Source organism: Chiloscyllium plagiosum, chromosome 4 (assembly GCF_004010195.1).
Source record: "Chiloscyllium plagiosum isolate BGI_BamShark_2017 chromosome 4, ASM401019v2, whole genome shotgun sequence".
In the NCBI taxonomy this organism is placed as follows: Eukaryota; Metazoa; Chordata; class Chondrichthyes; order Orectolobiformes; family Hemiscylliidae; genus Chiloscyllium; species Chiloscyllium plagiosum.
In genome coordinates, this window is record NC_057713.1 from 111,988,262 (window position 1) to 112,008,737 (window position 20,476).

The 20,476-nt window shown below is 40.9% G+C and overlaps 1 protein-coding gene across 4 annotated transcripts in view; it reads left to right on the plus strand.

The window, feature by feature from the left end:
• Window positions 1-622: 622 nt before the first annotated feature.
• The window catches only part of taf2 (TAF2 RNA polymerase II, TATA box binding protein (TBP)-associated factor), a 105,093-nt gene continuing 85,239 nt past the window's right edge, over window positions 623-20,476 (plus strand). The window contains exons 1-4 of one of the 4 annotated variants that reach the window (XR_006311495.1): window positions 623-1,771; window positions 8,620-8,674; window positions 8,760-8,920; window positions 17,324-17,442. Coding sequence is in view for 3 of the 4 variants with exons in the window: in XM_043688977.1 (XP_043544912.1) it covers window positions 1,719-1,771; window positions 8,620-8,674; window positions 8,760-8,920; window positions 17,324-17,442 (388 nt within the window). In the remaining variant the exon portion in view is untranslated. The remainder of the gene's footprint in view (window positions 1,772-8,619; window positions 8,675-8,759; window positions 8,921-17,323; window positions 17,443-20,476) is intronic. The other 3 variants (XM_043688977.1, XM_043688976.1, XM_043688978.1) reach the window with 3 other exon arrangements.

Sequence of the window (20,476 nt, forward strand, 5' to 3'; positions counted from 1 at the left end):
TTCAGATTAAAGCCTTTGACTGATAAGACTACAGGGTGAGAAAAACAACAAACTTTGGAGACTCTGGAGCCTTTTGTTGCAGACTTTGTGATAAAAATAATGATGTTTTTAAGAATGTGAACCTCATGGCTTGTTGGAGCCAAGGAGAGGAGGGACTTGTGCTATATATAATGGAGACTTTGTAAGCCTCAGCGCGCCTTTTCTTTAAGGGTGCCCGACTCTGCAGACTTGACTTGTTAATAAAACTTTGTTTTCCTGAATTTGTCTAGAGCGATTATTGAGAAGCGATTTTCGTTTCTAACAGGAAACTATTTTAAACAATTTTGAGAACAGAATGAATCTCCATTTGAACAGGCTTGAACATTAATCAAGAAACAAACAAAAACAGAAATTGCTGGAGAAACCCAGGTCTGGTAGTACTTGTGAAGAAAAATGCTGAGCTAACATTTCAAATCCAATGATCATTCTTCAGAACACATTCTGGAAGAAGAGTTTGATTAGATTGGAAACAGGCCCTTCGGCCCAACAAGTTCACATCAACCCTCGGAAGAGTAACCCATCCAGATCTATTTCTTTACATTTACCTCTGACACCTAACACTTTAGCCAATTTAGCATGGCCAATTCACCTGATCCACGTATCTTTGGATTGTGGGAGGAAAGCAGAGCACCCGTCCACAGTAGGAGTCGAAACATTAACCGCATTTACTCTTCAGGGATGCTGCCTAGCTTACCGAGCTTCCCCAGCAGTTGTTTTTTTTAAAAGAATAAATAAATACAACTCATTCTGCGCAGGCAGCCTGCGCATTACCATCGAGGTTGGATATTTCCCGAGAAGCTTCATGACAGAATCCTCCCACTGTCACCAATCGTGTTTCGTTAAACAGACCCCACCCCCTACGATCAGCTGAATAACCCCAAGAAACTTGCTTGATATTCAATTCGGAAGAATCGGATGGGACTCAAAATGTTGTGTTCCTGTCCCCGCAGGTGTTACCTGACCCCCACCCCCGGAGTTTTTCCAACACTTCTTGTTTTAATTTCAAATGTCCTGTGTTAGCTCTTCGCCTCTGGCAATCATCCTCTCATAGAATCGCAGCCATTCGGCCCAGCCGGCCCGTTCTGGTTGTTTGAAGCCCAGAGCCGGCTTCCCATTGGTTCAACTCTCAGCTCAGCCATTGTGATTGGTGTCCAATTCATGATGACCCATCCAATCAGCGAAGGCGCCCTGTAACCTGGAGCAACGGTTTTTCTCCTGACGTACGCTCAAAGCTTTGCCACCCCCCCCTTCCTCGCATGCGCGCGATCTCTTGATTAGTTTTACGGAGCAAACGTTCATTTGGAAGTCTGTAATCGCTTTTGAATAAAAAGTAACGTTTTCGCGTCGATTGGAAACAGTTTGTTGTTTTGAAAAAATTTCTTTCGATATGCAAAGAAATAACAACTGTGTGTAGTCTTGAACTTGGAGGTTAAAGGTCGGAATCAAAATGGCCGGCCTGGCAGACGGCGGTTTGAGAAGGCGCGTGGGGGGAGCGGAGGGGCGATGACGACAGAGCGTGAGTGCTGGCCCAGCCGCTGGGCGCGAGCTTGAGGTGTGAGTTCCAACAACCGGCGCCCCTCCTCCCACCGAAGGCTCAGAGCAATGAGAAGCAACGGTTGCGGGGAGCCGTGTGCCGCTTAACCCGGAGTTGAGAGCGGTGTGCCGGCCCAGCTATAGACATGAACAGGAAGAAGGGGGACAAGGGGTTCGAGAGCCCGAGGCCCTATAAATTATAAGTATCTTCCTTGTCTTTTTCCTCGGTGTAAGGCGGTTTTTTTCTCGTTTACGCGAGCGCAACTTTATTTCTTCCATCGCCTTCCCCTCCTCCCCGCCACTAACCTCCCCCACAATCTCCTTTTCCCGATAACACTTTGGCCAGATGTTGCAGTTCGAAATGAAGGCTGCAAGCCATCCAGCAGCACAAGATATTCAACGGGACTTCAAGATTTCGGAAAAAGAGCTCTTGAATGGAAGAAAAGCTGTGGATATAACTGAACTAAAGGGATAATCTGCCCTTTAGAATATTGCCCAGATCGGTCTTGGAGGAATTTGAGTAATAACAGCAGTTGGCCATTGTGCATATAGCGTCTTTAACTTAGTAACAAATTGACACAGTGACATGAAATACTAAAGGAAAAGGTAATGCTAGTCTTTAAGAGTGCCTTGAAAGAAGACAGGGAGGTTTAGGAAGATAGAGCTTTGAGTGAGCTCAGATTTACAGGATGCTGCATTTTATGAAGCCAGTTGTTATGTTTGAAGGTATTCTAAGCAAGGATGAGGGTGAGAAGTGGTTATTGTATTTGAACGTGGACCTCGATTCGGTGGGAAGTGTGGAGCTTGATTTGGGCATGCATGGTGTAATCTCTTGTGCTGTGAAATTCTAGAAATAGCTCAAGTTTTTGAAGGATTTGATGAGGTGGGTGTTGCTTAAATTGATACCTCAGTAATTAAGCTGTTATGAATGGATATTCATCTCTGGAGGTGGTAAGGTAGGAATGTAATGGACATTTTAGTTTTGTGCCCTCAGATTTACCCGAAGTGAAGAGCTAGGGTACATCCATATTTGATAGTTTTATTTAATTAGTGCTTAGAGCAGAATGTTGTGCTAGAACTTTGATTGAGTGGCAGAATTTTGGCAAATGGAATTTTAATGCAGAAATTTGGGAAACTTGGGGTCTTAATAAAGGACATGAGTATTTTCTGGATCATAAGGAGTTAGGATCTGAAACAGTAGGCAAAGTTCCATGAGGAACTATGGAAGAGGGTTATTAAGTGGAACATAAATGTTGGCAAGGATTGGTTGAACCAAATGACTTATTTCTGTTATGTATTCTGAGTAATGTTGATGCTATGTATAGAAATCAAAAAAGCTAATGGCAGGGTACAGCAATGGTTAGACTTAGAAATGGAATACGAGAAGGATAAATTGATAAAGTAGAATAGTAATCTTTATCTTGAACTAATGTACAAATGGTTGAAAGTGATACTGCAGTTATTTAAGTTCCTGTTGGCTACATCTGAAGTACTGTGCATGAATGGGTTGCATTACTTCACATCCAGAAAAAAAATCCTGTTTTTTGTGGTGTGTTAGATGTAACATGAAGGTAGAAATCTTCGAGGAGAAAGTGAGGTCTGCAGATGCTGGAGATCAAAGTTGAAACTTTATTGCTGGAACAGCACAGCAGGTCAGGCAGCATCCAGGGAACAGGAGATTCGACGTTTCGGGCACAGGCCCTTCTTCAGGAAGGTAACATGAAGGTAACAATCTCAATTAGATCTAAATCCATCAGGGTATAGTATGAATACAAGGGCAGTGAAAAATTGAGGTTGGATGGTCTGCCCTTGTTATATAGAACACTACAGCACAGTACGGGCCCTTCAGCCCTTGATGTTGTGCTGACCTGTGAAACCACTCTAAAGCCCATCTGCACTTATGAAATCGGTTCCAATGCTATGTGTCGAATAGTGTTAATTATCAAAGCAGTGACGCCGAATTCATTTTATTCTAAGCTGGGAAAATGTGTTTATTGCATCCACAACCTCAACATTTGAGAGTAGATTAGGATATGTGGTCAGCATGGATGAGTGGGACTTAAGGGTCGTCTTCTGAGCTGTACATTTCTATGACTCCATGGCACACTTTGTGGCATAACTTTAGAATCATGGCTGCAATTGGCGGGAGTACTCTTACCTCTGAATCAGAAGGTTGTACTGTATACAGTAATGAAGTCTCATTCCAGAAACATGAGCATGTGACAACTAACTGTTGCACCATGGGAGTTGCTGTCTTTTGGATAAGATCAAATCATTATGGAATTCCTACAATGTGGAAGAAGGCAGTTCAGCCCATCGAGTCTATGCTGACCCCTCCGATGAGCATCCCACCCAGACTAATCCACTACCTTATCCCTGTCACCCTGCATTTCCCATGGTCAATCCACCTAACCAGCAAATCTTTGGACTGTGGGAGGAAACCCACAGAGAATGTACAAACTCCACACAGACAGTTGCCCAAGGGCGAAATTGAACCTTAGTCCTGGTACTGAATCTGTGGTGCTAACCACTGAGTCACTGTACAGCCCAGATGTTTATGTTGAGGTTCCACCTGCCTTCAGGTGGGCACTATTTTGAAGAGTTTGGTGCTCGGGTGAATATTTATGCCTCAATCAATGTCTAAAAAACAAATTTGATCATTGTTTCCTTTTGTGTAAATTGACAGGCATGTTTTCTATACTACAGCACTTTAAAAGTAAGAGCATGCAAGGCACTTTATCAGTGGAAGCTATTTTATAATCTGGCAATTGTACAAATAAAGATGATTTTCATTGGTGACCCCTGCAAATAGTGGTCCCTTCCTGTGGACCCCATTTCAGATAAAGCCAGTTACTAAAGTGAAAACGGACTATAGCATGAGCCTTTAATTTTATTAGTGTGCAATGAGAAGTAGTTTGGAGAAACATGAGTTTTTGAGATGTTGAATATAATGTGCAGTATGGTTGTCTCCAGGGAGATAAATCTGATATTGTGAATCAATTTGAAAACCTATGGGCTGAAGCCAAGAGATGTAAGACCACCTTTAGTATGGCTGGACTCCAGGCAGAAGGATTATTTGGAACATAAAACTGAATTTTCAACTCTTGTTTTTGTTCGAAAAGGGCCTGTGTAATTTAAGATTTGAATAGCGCTTAGAACTTGGTAAAAGCATACATGCATAGAGCTCTGTTCTCCTCAGCCAGCAACATGCACTTGGATATATCGCATGGGGCACCCCAGTATATGCTAATAAAGAAGTTTTGTGTTTTCATAACTGGTTTTTGTTGGAGAAATTCATGTGTTGCTTTAGAGCTTTCAGCATTTAGCTAATTATTACAGTTCATATTTGTTAAATAATGTAGGAAGATAGCTTTGAAGTTAGTGTCAATTTAAAGGGCATCTTGTGCACAAGCACAGAAAAATACTTTTGGTCATTATTGGGAAATGTTGATACCTTCCTAGTGTTTCTCAAAAGCTGGAAACAAAAGTGAAAGCAGTCCAGTAATCATGTGGAATGAAACTGAAGCATGTTTTCTTTTGTATTGCTTAATGCTCCCTACAGTGTCGATCAGTTACAAATTCACATCAGTCTGCTGTTGAAAATATTTCCCCATGTCTTTATATAACAGTTGTGAAATAATTTTATATATTTTTTAAAAAGTGGATTGATATTTTACTGTTTAGTTAAATTCCGTAATGAATTGGATGCCAGGTTCAATATTTCCTTTGTTGGAATTTCAATGAATTATATTAACGTTGCGCAGCCTTGTGCTTAAAATATGACCTCACTGCTTCTGTGCATATGTCAAGATATTGCTGCATCTTCAATGTCAATATGAATTAAACTCATTGCAGAATGTTAGGGCTGTCATTTAATGCTGTGAGGGTCCTGTTAATGGGATTACTTGTTTCTAATTATAATTGGAATTATAAATTGAATGTTTGTTCTACAAATGCTATAAAGAGCATGCAACCTTATTCAAGTAAAATTTATCTGGTTAACTGATTAAACTTATTTTTAAAATTTTGTTGTTGATTCTTGCTGGAAGTGAATAAATTCATTATAGTTTATGTAGATTGAGAGTTTTACCCAAGTATGTAGACCACTAATATGTAACCACCAATACCATGTTCATTCCACCTAACATATGCGCATAAGAAACAAATTAAAACTTGATCTTGATGGAGTGTAAGGTTTAGTCATTTATTTGTCACATTCTGTTGAGGAAATAACTCCAAACTACACATTTTCTTTGAAATGTAACTTGATCAATATCTGTTAAACAAACCTCGTATCTAACTTGCAATTTCAAAACTCTGTTAACCATTCAAATACTCCATTTTGTTTTTATGAAAAGATGGAGTTTGGTTCTGCTCATTCAGCAAGATTGTAAATGCCCTGATATCCACTTGCTCTTCCAACAATTTGCAGTCAAATATAAATTATTGATTCAGGGTGAGAAAATGGTTAGACTGAAAACTCGCTGCACAATACTACAAAATGTGACTTGTCATGCAGCTTGGGTTTGTCGGGCAAGATTGGAGGGAGGACAGAAACCAGATTTTTAAAAAGGACAATTGCAGCTATTTTCAACAAGTGTTTTAAAAAAATGGCATAAATTTAAACCCTAGTTTCATTTCTATTTTTATTGGTTTCCAATAAATGCCTAGTGGCCACTTGCTTGCAAACTCGTTTATCTTTTGAAAAGAAGAATTATTGGAATATCTATAGATTCTTGGAATTTTCTCAGCATGCACGGCTTAATTTGAGGAACACTTCAGAAGGTGTAAGCCATTCAACCATTAAACCTGCTATGTCATTTGTTAGATCATGGCTGATCATTCAGTTCACCACTTTTCATGCTAATCTTGTATTCCTGAATTTAAGACTCAAATCTATCAATTTAAAAGATAAATGATTCACATATAACTGCCTTTTGAAGTAGAAAGTTCCAAATATTCGCCACCCGAAGAAATTTCTCAGTTCAGTCTTCAGTGGATTAAAGGCTGGCAAATCCCCAAGGCTTGATAAGCTGCATTCCAGAAATGGCACCAGAAATATTGGATATATTAGTGGTTATCTTCCAAAATTCTATAGCCTCTGAAGCAGTTGTTACAGATTGGAGGGTTACAAATGTAACCTCATGATTATAAAAGAGGAAGATAAAACTATCTCAGACCAATTAGTCTTACGTCAATAGTTGGGATCAACTGTTTTTTTTTAAAAGGATGTTTTTATATTTAGGGATACCTGTAGTCTGTTTGCATCCTTTGGGGGAGGGAAAAAAGCTTTGCTTAACTCGAACCAATCAAAAATCAAGTTTCTTTTTTCCCCCAAAGGGCCAGAACTCAGTGTCTGCTTTGAAAAGACCTTCAGTTTTGAGGTTTCTTTAGTTTTCAGACATGTGGATAATGGCTACCTGACCTGTAGTGGGGAAAAATGCTGGAATCTTTTGAGTTGTGATAATAGAACATATGGAAAGTATTAACCAGATTGGATAAACCCAAAATGCGCAAAAACAGATTGCTGGAGAAACTCACCATTGCTGTCTGTTCTGAATAAGGGTCACTGAATTTGAAATATTAACTCCTTTCTCTCCACAGAAGCTACCATACCTGCTGACTTTGTCCAACAATTTGTTTTTGAGTTTCAGATTTGCAACATCTGTTGTGTTTTTTTTTTAAGTGGATAAAGCCATTAGGAGTTTATGTCCAGTAAATCATGTTTAACTAATCCACTGGAGTATTTTGAGGATGTAACTAATAGAATAGAACCAGTGGATGTGCTGTATTTGGATTTCAAGACTGCTTTTGAGAAGGTCTCACATAAGATTTTAGTGGGAAGAATCAAAACAAATGAAATTAAAGATAATATACTGGCATTGCAAATTGTTTAATAGACCAGAAGTGGAAATTGAGACTAAATGGATCTTTTTTTTCTGGTGACACTTGGTGACCATTGTAATAGACACCAGCTATTCACAACAATTGAGGAAGATGCAAGGAGGCTTCAGGGCATTTATAGACCAGTTGAATGAGTAGAGAAACATCTGGCAGATACATCATGGCTGTTATTTAAATGATATATTGTTAAATGTGGAAATGCGAAGAAATCTGGGTGTCCTTGTATGTCAGTCAATGGAAGTAAAGAGGCAGGTGTGGCATTCGGTTAAGAAGGCAGATAGTATGTTGGCCTTACATGAGGATTTGAGTTCAGAAGTAGGATGTCTTGCTGCGGTTGGAAATGGTTTTGATGAGATTGCACTGAAGTATTGTATGCAGTTTTGGTATCCCCACCTAAGACAGGGTATATTTGCTGTTGAGGGAGTGCAGCAGAAGTTTACTTGGCTGATGCTGGGTCTGGTGGTGAATGAGGAGAGATTGATTTTACAGGGGCTGTATTCACTATATATTTTTGAAGAATGAGGGGATCTGATTGAAACATATAAAATTCTAACAGGTCCAGACAGACAAGATGCTTGGTAAGCCACTTAGGACTGATATCAGGAAACATTTATACGTTCAGAAATTTACTACCATAGAAAGCTGTGGGGTCAGAGTATGATTAGGAAAGTGATTGATTGTTAAAGTTTTAGGCAATAAAGGCATCAAAAAGAGAAAGTAGGAATATGACATTGAGATAGAGGATCAGCTATGTTCTTGAATGGCAGAATACTCCTGGTTCGAAGTGGCCAGCCCTTACCCTATAATCACAAGCTATGTCCCTTCATGCCATAGCCGAATTTCTGAAAAATATTACATTGAGTTTGAACCAAAGGAACAAAGTTGTGTTCTGTGCTATTTTATATATATTTGTATATATTGTTCTGACATATTATGACTCCTCTCTGGACCATGTGAGGCTTGAACCTGAGCTTTTAGACTGAGATAGGGGCACTCCCATTGCATCACAAGGTATTAGTGCTGCTATTATAACCTCCCCTCCTCAAATCTAACTGCTTGAACAATGCCAAATAATTATTTAATTTGTTGTCTGAGCGCACAGTACAATGAACTGTCATTTACTTTTGATTTATGTCTTTATACAACTCACCAGGTCGTCTGCATAAATAACATTAACTTCCAGAGGAAGTCTGTTATAGTAAGTATCCGCTATAGTTTTCAAATTTTTACCAATGATGATTTCAGATGGACTAAACAAGAATTTTGTATTCTCATGTTTGTAGGGATTTGTGGAGTTGACCATATTCCCAGCACTTGCAAATCTCAATAGAATAAAACTGAACAGCAAGCAATGTCGGATTTACAGAGTAAGAGTAAATGATTTGGAAGCTGCATTTATTTACAATGACCCGACTTTAGAAGTCTGCCACCATGAATCAAAGCAGTAAGTATTACATTGTAATAGTTTAAGTGATAAAAGTAAGTGATGGAAAGAAAGGATATTCAAAGTTTGTGAGAAGATTTGTAGCTCGGGTGCTCGTTGTTGTGGTTCTGTTCGCCAAGCTGGGAATTTGTGTTGCAGATGTTTCGTCCCCTGTCCAGGTGACATCCTCAGTGCTTGGGAGCCTCCTGTGAAGCGCTTCTGTGATCTTTCCTCCAGCATTTGTAGTGGTTTGAATCTGCCGCTTCTGGTTGTCAGTTCCAGATGTCCGCTGCAGTCGGTGTATTGGGTCCAGGTCGATTTGCTTATTGATTGAATCTGTGGATGAGTGCCGTGCCTTTAGGAATTCCCTGTTTGGCTTGTCCTATAATAGTAGTGTTGTCCTAGTCAAACTCATGTTGCTTGTCATCTGCGTGTGTGGCTATTAAGGATAGCTGGTCATGTCGTGTCGTTTCGTGGCTAGTTGGTGTTCATGGATGCGGATTGTTAGCTGTCTTCCTGTTTGACCTACTAGCCACGAAACGACACGACCAGCTATCCTTAGTAGCCACACATGCAGATGACAGGGAACATGAATGCGACAGGGGACGAAACATCTGCAACAAAAATTTCCAGCTCGGCGACCAGAACCACCACAAAGAAAGGGTATGTCTGAAAGGGAGAAGTCTCAAGACTTTAGTCAAAAATGATTTGCTGTTCATCAGACTTAGACAGCAGAAATTTGCATCTTTGAATGTTAACTATTGAATTTGCAGTTTTTTCAAAAAGAACCAGAAATGTTAACTACTATAATTTCAGAACAGCATTACGATGTTGCACTTTAAAATATCAATTCACTAGGTGTTTATTAAATATAAAATGCATTATTATTCTATTTCTCAATGCTGATTTGTTGGAATATAATTGCTTGGAGCTAGCAGCTCAAGTGGCTTTCTTCATGTGAGCCAGGATAGTAACTTGTTGGCAGGCTGTTCGACCAGAGATGTTAAGCCATTTGAGCCAACCAATATTCTGTTGTCATTGAGATCATGGATGTGTACGTCCAGCAAGGACCTGTTTAATTATGCCAAAAACGGAAAAGCAGGTTATTTTTGTGCTGCATCTGAGCCTATGAGGGAACAGGCGATACTGGATTTAGTGTCGTGCAATGAGGCAGTCTTGATAAGGGAGCTTAAGGTGAAGGAACCCTTGGGAGGCAGTGATCATAATACGATTGAATTCCCTCTGAAATTTGAGGGGGAGAAGTTTGAATCAGAGGTAATGGTATTACAGCTGAATAAAGGCATCTACAGAGGCATGTGCGAGAAGCTGGTAGAATTGACGGAGAGGAGCCGAGCAGGAAAGACAGTGGAACAGCAATGGTAGGAGTTTCTCGAATAATTCAGGAGACACAGATTCATCCCAAGGGAAAAAAGCATGCTGCAGAGAGGACAAGACAATAATGGCTGACTAAGGGAAGTTGGGGATAGCATAAAAGCATAAGAGAAAGCATATCATATGGTGAAGGGAAGTGGGAAACCAGAAGATTGGGAAGCTTACAAAAGCCAACAGAAGATAAATAAAACGAGAAATAAAGAGGGAGAAGATAAATATGAGGGCACACTAGCCTTTGATATAAAGGAAGTCTGTAAGAGTTTCTTTAGATATAGCAAGGGCAAAAGAGAGGCAAAAGTGGACATTGGGCTGCTGGAGAGATAGTAATGGGAAATAAGGAAATAGCTGAGGAACTGAGAAATTACTTTGTGTATCAGTCTTCACAGTGGAAAATATGAGTATCCCAAAAATTCGAGTGTGTGGGGGCAGAAATGAGTATTGTGGCATCACCAAGGAAAAGATGCTAGAAAAACTTGGCTAAAGGTGGATACATCACTTGGACTAGATGGACTACACCCCAGATTTCTAAGGGAGATAACTGAAGATATAGTGGAGGCATTATTGGAGATCTTTCGGGAATTGCTAGAATCAGGGAGGGTCCCAGAGACTGGAAAACTGCTAACGTCACACCTCTCTTTAAAAAGGGAGTAAGGTAAAAGATGGAAAATTAGGCAGATAAGCTTAAGCTGGCTAAGATCCTGGAATCGATTGTGATGGATGAAATTTCTGGATACTTGGAAATGTGTGGTAAAATGGGGCAGAGTCAGCATGGTTTCATCAAGGGTAGGTCATGCCTGACAAATCTTCTAGAATTCTTTTGAGGAGGAGTTGGGAGGTCATGTTGCAGCTGCACAGGACATTGGTAAGGCCACTTTTGGAATATTGCATGCAGTAGTGGTGTCCTTCCTATTGGCAGGATGTTGTAAAACTTGAAAGGGTTCAGAAAAGATTTGCAAGTATGTTGCCAGGGTAGGAGGATTTGAGCTATAGGGAGAGGTTGAATAGGTTGGGTCTGTTTTCCCTGGAGCATCGGAGGCTGAGGGGTGACCTTATAGAGGTTTACAAATTCATATACCCATCCAGATGCCTTTTTAAATGTTGCAATTGTACTAGCCTTCACCACTTCCTCTTGCAGTTCATTCCATACACGTACCACCCTCTCCGTGAAAAGGTTGCCCCTAAGGCCTCTGTCATATCTTTCCCCTCTCACCCTAAACCTATACCCTCTAGTTTTGGACTCCTCCCACCCCAGCAAAGAGACTTAGTCTATTTATCCTATCCATGCCCATCATGATTTTTATAAACCTCTATAAGGTCACCCCTCAGCTTCTGACGCTCCATGGAAAACAGCCCCAGTCTATTTAACCTGTCCCTATAGCTCAAATCCTCCAACCCTACGAGCATCTTTGAAAATCTTTTCTGAACCCTTTCATGTTTCACAAACACTCTTCTGATAGAAAGGAGATCAGAACTGTACGGAATATTCCAAAAATGTCTTATACAGCCGCAACATGACCTCCAACTCTTATACTCAATACTCTGACCAATAAAGGAAAGCATACCAAACGCCGCCTTCACTAACAGATCTACTTGTGACTCCACTTTCAAGGAGCTACGAACCTGCACTCCAAGGTCTCTTTGTTCAGCAACACTCCCTGGGACCTTACCATTAAGTGTATAAGTCCTGTGAAGATTTGCTTTCCCAAAATGCAGCACCTCGCATTTATCTGAATTAAACTCCATCTGCCACTTCTCAGCCCATTGGCCCATCTGATCAAGATCTTGCTGGAATCTGAGGTAACCCTCTTTGCTGTCCACTATACCTCAATTTTGGTGTCATCTGCAAACTTTTTTAAGATTAGATTACTTAGTGCGGAAACAGGCCCTTCGGCCCAACACTACTAACTAGCCATCTAATGCTCACATGCAAATCATTTATATAAATGATGAAAAGTAGTGGACTCAGCACCAATCTTTGTGGTATTCCGATGGTCACAGGCCTCCAGTCTGAACAACAACTCTCCACCACCACCCTCTGCCTTCTACCTTTGAACCAGTTCTGTATCCAAATGGCTAATTCTCCCTGTATTCCATGAGATCTAACCTTGCTAACCAGTCTCCCATGGGGAACCTTGTCTTTACTGAAGTCAATATAGGTCACGTCCACCACTCTCCCTTCATTAATCCTCTTTGTTACTTCTTCCAAAAAAACTCAAATCAAGTTAGTGAGACATGATTTCCCATGCACAAAGCCATGTTGACCATCCTAATCAATCCTTGCCTTTCCAAATACATGGAATCCTGAGGGACAGAATGTACTCCAATAACTTGCCCACCACCGTCAGGCTCACTGGTCTATAGTTCCCTTGCTTGTCCTTGCCACCCTTTTTCTGTGTGGAGTTTGCACATTCTCCCCATGTCTGTGTGGGTTTCCTCCGGGTGCTCCGTTTTCCTCCCACAGTCCAAAATATGCAAGTTAGGTGAATTGGCCAAGCTAAATTGCCCGTAGTGTTGTTGAACGGGTAAATGTAGGGGAATGGGTCTGGGTGGGTTGCACTTCGGGTCAGGATGGACTTGTTGGCCGAAGGGCCTGTTATCACACTGTGTAATCTAATGTAAGTAATCTAATCATAAACAGTGGCACCATGTTACCCAACCTCCAGTCTTCTGGCACCTCACCTGTGACTATCGATGATACAGATATCTCGGCAAGTGATCCAGCAATCACTTCCCTAGCTTCCCATGGTTCTAGGGTATACCTGATCAGGTCCTGGGGATTTTTCCACCTTTACCCTTTCAAGACATCCAGCACTTCCTCTTCTCTAATGTGGACATTTTTCAAGATGTCACCATCTATTTCCCTACATTCTATATCTTCCATGTCCTTTTCCATAGTAAACACTGATGCAAAATACTCCTTTATTATCTTCCCCCATCTCCTGTGGCTCCACACAATAGCTGCCTTGCTGATCTTTGAGGGGCCCTATTCTTTCCCTCGTTACCGTTTTGTCCTTGATGTCTTTGTAAAAACCCTTCAGATTCTACTTAACTCTATTTGCCAAAGCTATCTCATGTCACCTTTTTTGGCCTCCTGTTTTCCCCTCTTAAGTATATTCCTACTGCCTTTATCGTCTTCAAAGGATTCCCTCAATCTATCTTGCCTATGCCTGACATATGTTTTCTCCTTTTTCTTAACCAAACCTTAATTTCTTTAGTCATCCAGCATTCCCTATACTTACCAGCCTTTCCTTTCACCCTAACAGGAATATACTTTCTCTGGATTCTCGTTATCTCATTTCTGAAGGCTTCCCATTTTCCAGCCGTCCCTTTACTTGCGAACATCTGCCCCCAATCAGCTTTTGAAAGTTCTTGCCTAATACCATCAAAAGTAGTCTTCCTCCCATTTAGTACTTCAACTTTTAGATCTGGTCTATCCTTTTCCATCACTAAACTAATAGAATTATGGTCACTGGCCCCAAAGTGCTCTCCCACTGACACCTCAGTCACCTGCCTTGCCTTATTTCCCAAGGGTACGTCAAGTTTTGCACCTTCTCTAGTAGGTACATCCACATATTGAATCAGAAGAATTTCTTGTACGCACTTAACAAATTCCTCTCCATCTAAATCCTTAACACCATGGCAGTCTCAGTCTATGTTTGGAAAGTTAAAATCCCCTACCATAACCACCCTATTATTCTTATAGATAACCGAGATCTTACAAATTTCTCAATTTCCTTCTGACGATGAGGGGGTCTATAATACCATCCCAATAAGGTGATCATTTCTTTCTTATTTCTCAGTTCAACCCAAATAACTTCCCTGGATGTATTTCCGGGAATATCCTCCCTCAGTACAGCTGTAATGCTATCCCTTATCAAAAATGCTACTCCCCTCCTCTCTCTTGCCTCCCTTTCTGTCCCTCCTGTAGCACTTGTATCCTGGAATGTTAAGCTGCCAATCCTGTCCATCCCCGAGCCACGTTTCTGTAATTGCTGTGATATTCTAGTCCCATGTTCCTAACCACGCCCTGAGTTCTTCTGCCTTCCTTGTTATATCTCTTGCATTGAAATAAATGCAGTTTAATTTATCAGTCCTACTTTGTTCTCTGCTTTGTCCCTGCCTGCCCTGACTGTTTGTTTGACTCGCTTCTGTTCTCAACTGTACCAGTCTCGGTTTGATCTCTTTCCTCACTATCTCCCTGGGTCCCACAACCCCACCTTTCTGGTTTAAATCCTCTCAAGCAGCTCTAGCAAATTTCCCTGCCATTATATTAGTCTCCTTCCAATTTAGGTGCAATTCGTCCTTCTTGTACAGGCCACTTCTACCCTAAAAGATATTCCAATGATCCAAAAATGTGAATCCTTCTCCCAACTCCTCAGCCATGCATTCATCTGCTGTATCCTCCTATTCCTGCCCTCACTAGCTCGTAGCACTGGGAGTAATCCAGATATTACTACTCTCGAGGATCTCCTTTTTAAATTCCGATCTAACTCTCTGTATTCTGCCTTCAGAATCTCATCCTTTCCCTTCCTATGTCGTTGGTTCCAATGCGTATAATGACTTCCTGCTGGTCCCTCTCCCCCTTGAGAACATTTGCATCCTCTCTGAGACATCCTTGATCCTGGCACAAGGGAGGCAACACACCATTCTGATTTTTCGCTGCTGGCCAAAGAAACATCTGTTTCTCGGAGGGTCCCTGAACACAGATGATCTCTTGGAACCCGATGTACCCCTCAGTGCATAGAGTCAGTCTTGATACCACAAAATTGGTTGTTCGTGCTACATTCCCCTGAGAATCCATCACTGCCTACATTTTCCAAAACAGCATACTGTTTGAAATGTCGATGGCCACAGAAGACTCCTGCACTACCTGCCTGCGTCTGTTACCTTTCCTGGAGTTAACCCATTTACGTGACTGTATCTGAAACTTTTCTCCCTTCCTATAATTGCCATCCATCACATTCCTTTGCTCTTGTAAATTCTTAATTGCCTCTGACTGTCTCTCCAACCCATCCATTCGATCTGATAGGATTTGCAACCAATGGCATTTATTGCAGATGTAATCCTCAGTAACCCTTAAACTCTCCCTCAACTCCCACATCTGACAAGAAGAGCATAACATTCTACGAAAGGTCATTTTTGCTTGTTTCAATCTACAGACCCAGAAAATAGCACTGTCTTGTTCCTCTACAAAACACTGCTCCAGGCTAACTTAATACTTATGGCTAATATTTTTAAGTTTAGTCAAGAGACATATCTTAATGAAACATATAATCAAGAAAGAACCCACTCTACTCACGACTGCAGACTTACTGTAAGGTCACACTTAAATTATTCACTTATCTATTTCTGTGCTGTGACCTCTCCCAAGCAGGTTCCTCCAAGATTAGTTGTGAATTTCACTGTTTATTAATTTTCCCAGACGCACTTTGATGTCCAGCGATACATGAATTCAAACAGCAAAGGCGGTAACTGTGCAGGTTCACTGCTGTGTCAGGGAACAGTTATGTCAGAATATATGGAAGTTTTGGTTTTGATAAAGCAAATTCAGGTATTTACTATAACATATGCAGTGCAAGGATGTAGATATTCATATGCCCAAGTTAGTGAAACCTAGTATTTACGTACAAAAAGGCACATATAGTATTTGCTTTTGTGTCTTGGGATTTCTTGTAATTCAATAAGTGAAACAAGATTCTACAGTTTGCAGATTCTTGGACAGATTCTATCTGAAGTATTGGTTTCAGACTTGGGTACGAAATGGGTGCATGTAGATTTAGCAGAAGTATATTAGCCCTAATGAATTAATTTGAAGTCCCGTTTTAGTAAGCATGGCTTGACTAGATAAAAACAAATTATTTCTGCCATTAGAAGTATTTAGAAGTTAAATCTGCTTGTGTGCTTTTTCTCTGGAAATTCAGAATCTGTTTCCTCCAGAGACAATTCTTCCATGTAGCATTGAGTACTGAATAAACTAAAAGCTTTAAGGATAAGATTGATATTGGTTAAGTTAAAGTATTGGTATATGGAATTGGGGTACAGATCTACCATAAGATAACAAAATGGAGGCACAGGTTTGATGGCGAAACTACATATTAGACAGAAAGAATGAACTGATAGTTTTGCCACAAGTCATATTATCAGAGGATATGTTTCTGTCATCTGTGTACTTAATTTTTATACAGTCCATTCTGCTATAACTTGCATTTCTTCATTACAAATTGGCTATAATGCGATTGGTGAATTTATACCATTATTTGTAGAATGTGAATTTTCCTTATTTGTATAGGGTAAGGTCCCATTGCTTTAAATGGTGCTGCTATTACGTGATTTTCTTATAATGAGGGATTGCATGGGAACAGAATTATTGCGTACATCAGGACAGTCTGTACTGTGAATAATTAATTTTAAAAAACTTTCGTTCATGTAATTTTTCATCACATTGGATGTTTCAAAGTGCTGTACTACCAATAAAATACTTGTGAAAGTACAGTTACTGTTGGAGCGTAGGGAGCACAGCAGCTAACTTGTACTTGACAAAGTCCCACAAGTAACAATGCAATAATTTCAGGATTTTTTGTGATGTTGAATGAGGGATCAATATTGGTTCGGATACGAGGGATGACTCCCTTGCTCTTTTTCAAAGTAGTACAATCTGATAATTTACTTCCCTCAAAATAGCCAGATGAACCTTGGGTTAATGTCTTGCCGGAAAGATGCTACCTCTGAGAGTGCAGTGCTTCTTTAATACTGTACTGGAATGCCATTCTTGATTTTTGTACACAAAATAATTGGAATGGTGCTTGAACCTGGAATCTTGTGATGCCATAAGTAATCGCAACTGACACTAAAAATACAAACTGTTCTCTTTGCTTCCTAAAATCAACAAAATTAATTAACGAGATTGGTTAGAAATAGCTGCAAATAAAATTAATTAAATTTGATCATGAAGGAGCAGAAGTAGACCAATTAGCCCATTGGTTTTGTTAAAATATGGAATACATCAATTTTCTTTCTTCCCTTGGATTCTAGGCGGAATCTTAATTATTTTTCCAATGCCTATGCGGCAGCAGTCAGCGCAGTTGACCCAGACACAGGAAATGGAGAGCTGTGCATCAAAGTCCCATCTGAACTATGGAAACACGTTGATGGTAATTATAAGTGAATGCTGCAAAGCAAAGTGTTCAGGATACAGGCAATCACTTAGAACCTCAGATTGAATTCAAGTTCTAATATGGCAAAGTTATTAAATTGATTTTATTAAATCTATGAATTTGTGGACTAATAACCAAGTTATAGAGTCATACAGGTTGGAAACAGAACCTTCGGCCCAACTTGTCCGTGTCAAGCAGGCATCCCAATTTGACCTAGACCCATTTGCAAGCATTTTGCCCCTACCTCTCTTCACCCTTCCTATCATATACCCATCTAGATGCCTTCTCTGATTCCTTGTTCCATACATGCACCACCTTCTGTGTGAAGATGTTATCTCTTTTTAAATCTTTCCTCTCTTGTCTTAAATCCAAACTTCTAAGTTTGCATTCCACCACCCTAGACAGAATACCCTGGGCTATTCACCCTATCTATGCTCCTTATGATTTTGTAAACTTTTATAAAGTTACCCCTCAGCTTCTGACACTCCAGGAAAAAAGCCCCAGTCTATTCAGTCTCTCCCTATAACTCCAAACCTTCCAGTTCTGGCAGCATCCTTGCAAATCTTTTCTGAACTCTCTCAATTTAACAACACGAGGTAGGCAATAGCCTTGTGGTACTGTCACTAGCCTATTAATGCATGTAATGTTCTGGGGCCCATGTTCAAATCCTGACACACCTGAGTTCAATAAAAATCTGGAATTAAGAATCTAATGATAATCATGAATCCATTGTCAAGTGTCTGAAAAACCCTTGTTTACCCTATCCCAAAAGTTCACTAATGCCCTTTTAGGGAAGGAAATCTGCCAACCTTACCTGGTCTGGTCTACATGTGACTCAGGTCCACAGCAATGTGGTTGACTCTTATCTGCCCGTTGGGGAATTAGGGAGAGATGATAAATGCTGCCGAGATGGTGACACATGAATGTTTTTAAAAAAAACTTCCTGTGGAATTGCAACCAGGGTTGTATGCAATATTTGAAAAGTGGCTTCACCAAAGTCTTATATATGCGCAACATGGCCAATGAAGGGAAGCGTGCCAAATGCTGCCTTCACCACCCTGTCTACCTGTGACTCCACTTTTGAGGAACTATGCACCTGCACCCCTAAGTCTCTTTGTTTGGTAACACACCTGAAGACCCTAACATTAAGTGTATAAGTCCTACCCTGGTTTGCTGTACCAAAATGCATCTCCTCACATTTATCCTGGCTAACTTGTAACTCTCAAGCACCTTAACTGAGCCATCACATCTCATCCTAACATAAGCAGCCTTCTTCCTCTTGACAAGAGATTCAACTTCCTTCGTAAATCACGGCTCCTGCGCTCGACAGCTTCCTCCCTGTTGACCGGTACATACATATCAAGGACCTGCAGTAGCTCTTCCTTGAATAAGCTCCACATTTCAATTGTGCTCATCCCCTGCAGTTTCTTTCCCCATCCTAACATCCTAAATTTTGCCAAATTGCCTTTCCCTCCGCTATAACTCTTGCCTGCGATATATACCTATCCCTTTCCATCACTAAAATAAACATAACTGAATTGTGGTCACTATCACCGAAGTGCTCACCGACCTCCAAATGTAACACCTGGCCGGGTTCATTACCCAGTACCAAATCTAATGTGGCCTCGCCCCTTGTTGGCCTGTCTACCTATTGTGTCAGAAAACCGTCCTGCATGCATTAGACAAAAACAGACCCATCTACTTGAACTGTAGTGTCCCTGGTCAATATTTGGAAAGTTAAAGACCCCCAAATAATTACCCTGTCATTCTCGCTCCTATTGAGGATCACCTTTGCTATCCTATCATCTACATCTTGAACTATTTGGAGGCGCATAGAAAATTCCCAAAAGGGTAACCTCTCGTGTTTCGAATCTCAGCCCATACTACCTAAGTAGACAAGTCCTCAAACGTCCTTTCTGCAAACTTAATACTGTCCTTAACTAACAGTGCCACATCAACCCCTCTCTTACCATCTTCTCTGTTCTTATTGCAACATCTAAATCCTGGAACCTGCAATAACCATTCCTGTCCCTTCTCTACCCATGTCTCCAAAATGGCCCCAAAATCAAAATCCCAGGTACCAACCCATGCTGCAAGTTCACCCACCTTATTCCAAGTGCTCCGGGTGTTGAAGTAGACACTTCAAACCAACTTCTTGCTTGCTGGTGCCTTTTTGCGATCTTGAAATCTTTGTTCTGACATCACTACTCTGAACGTCCCATATACTTGAACTACAATTTCGGTTCCCATTCCCCTGCAGAATTAGTTTAAACCCATCCGAAGAGCATTAGCAAATCTTCCCCCAGAATATTGGCACCCTTCTGGTTCAGATGAAGACCATCCTGTTTGTTGAGGTCCCACCTACCCCAGAAAGAGCCTCACCTCCCTCACCTCGGCAACAAACCAGAGATAACAATTGTTTGTTCTATCTCTAAGCTTCCATCCTAGCTCCCAGAATTTTTGCCTTAAATTCCCATCTCTCTTCCTACCTACGTCATTGGTGCCTGTGTGGACCTCAATTTTGGGCTGCTGTCCCTCCCCTCAAAGATCCCGAAAACACGTTCAGAGACATCACAAACCCTGGCACCTGGAAGGCAGCACACCAACCGTGAATGTCTTTCGTTCCCACAGAACCTCCTGTCTGTCCCCCCCCCCCCCCCCCCCCGCCAAGCTATAAAGTCCACAGTAACCAATGCTCTGCTCCCCTTCCCTTTTGAGTAACAGGGACAGACTCTGTGCTCCCTGAAGTGTTTTTCAAGGACCTCGAGTTGGGTGCATTTTCCACAGATGCAGTCAGCAATGACACTACTGGTGACCCTTACTGCCCACTTTCTGTTGGAGGAACATTGAACTCCATTCCCACTATCCTAAATTCCCAACAAGACTACTGAAAAACTCAAAAAAAAAAGAAACTAGTCACCTTACCAATGTGACGCACAGAATCTTTTTTTTTGGTTAGTGTTAAGTGAATGCACCTTGAATAACCATTTTAATTTTGTGTTATCCATAAACTTGGCGATAATACACTTGC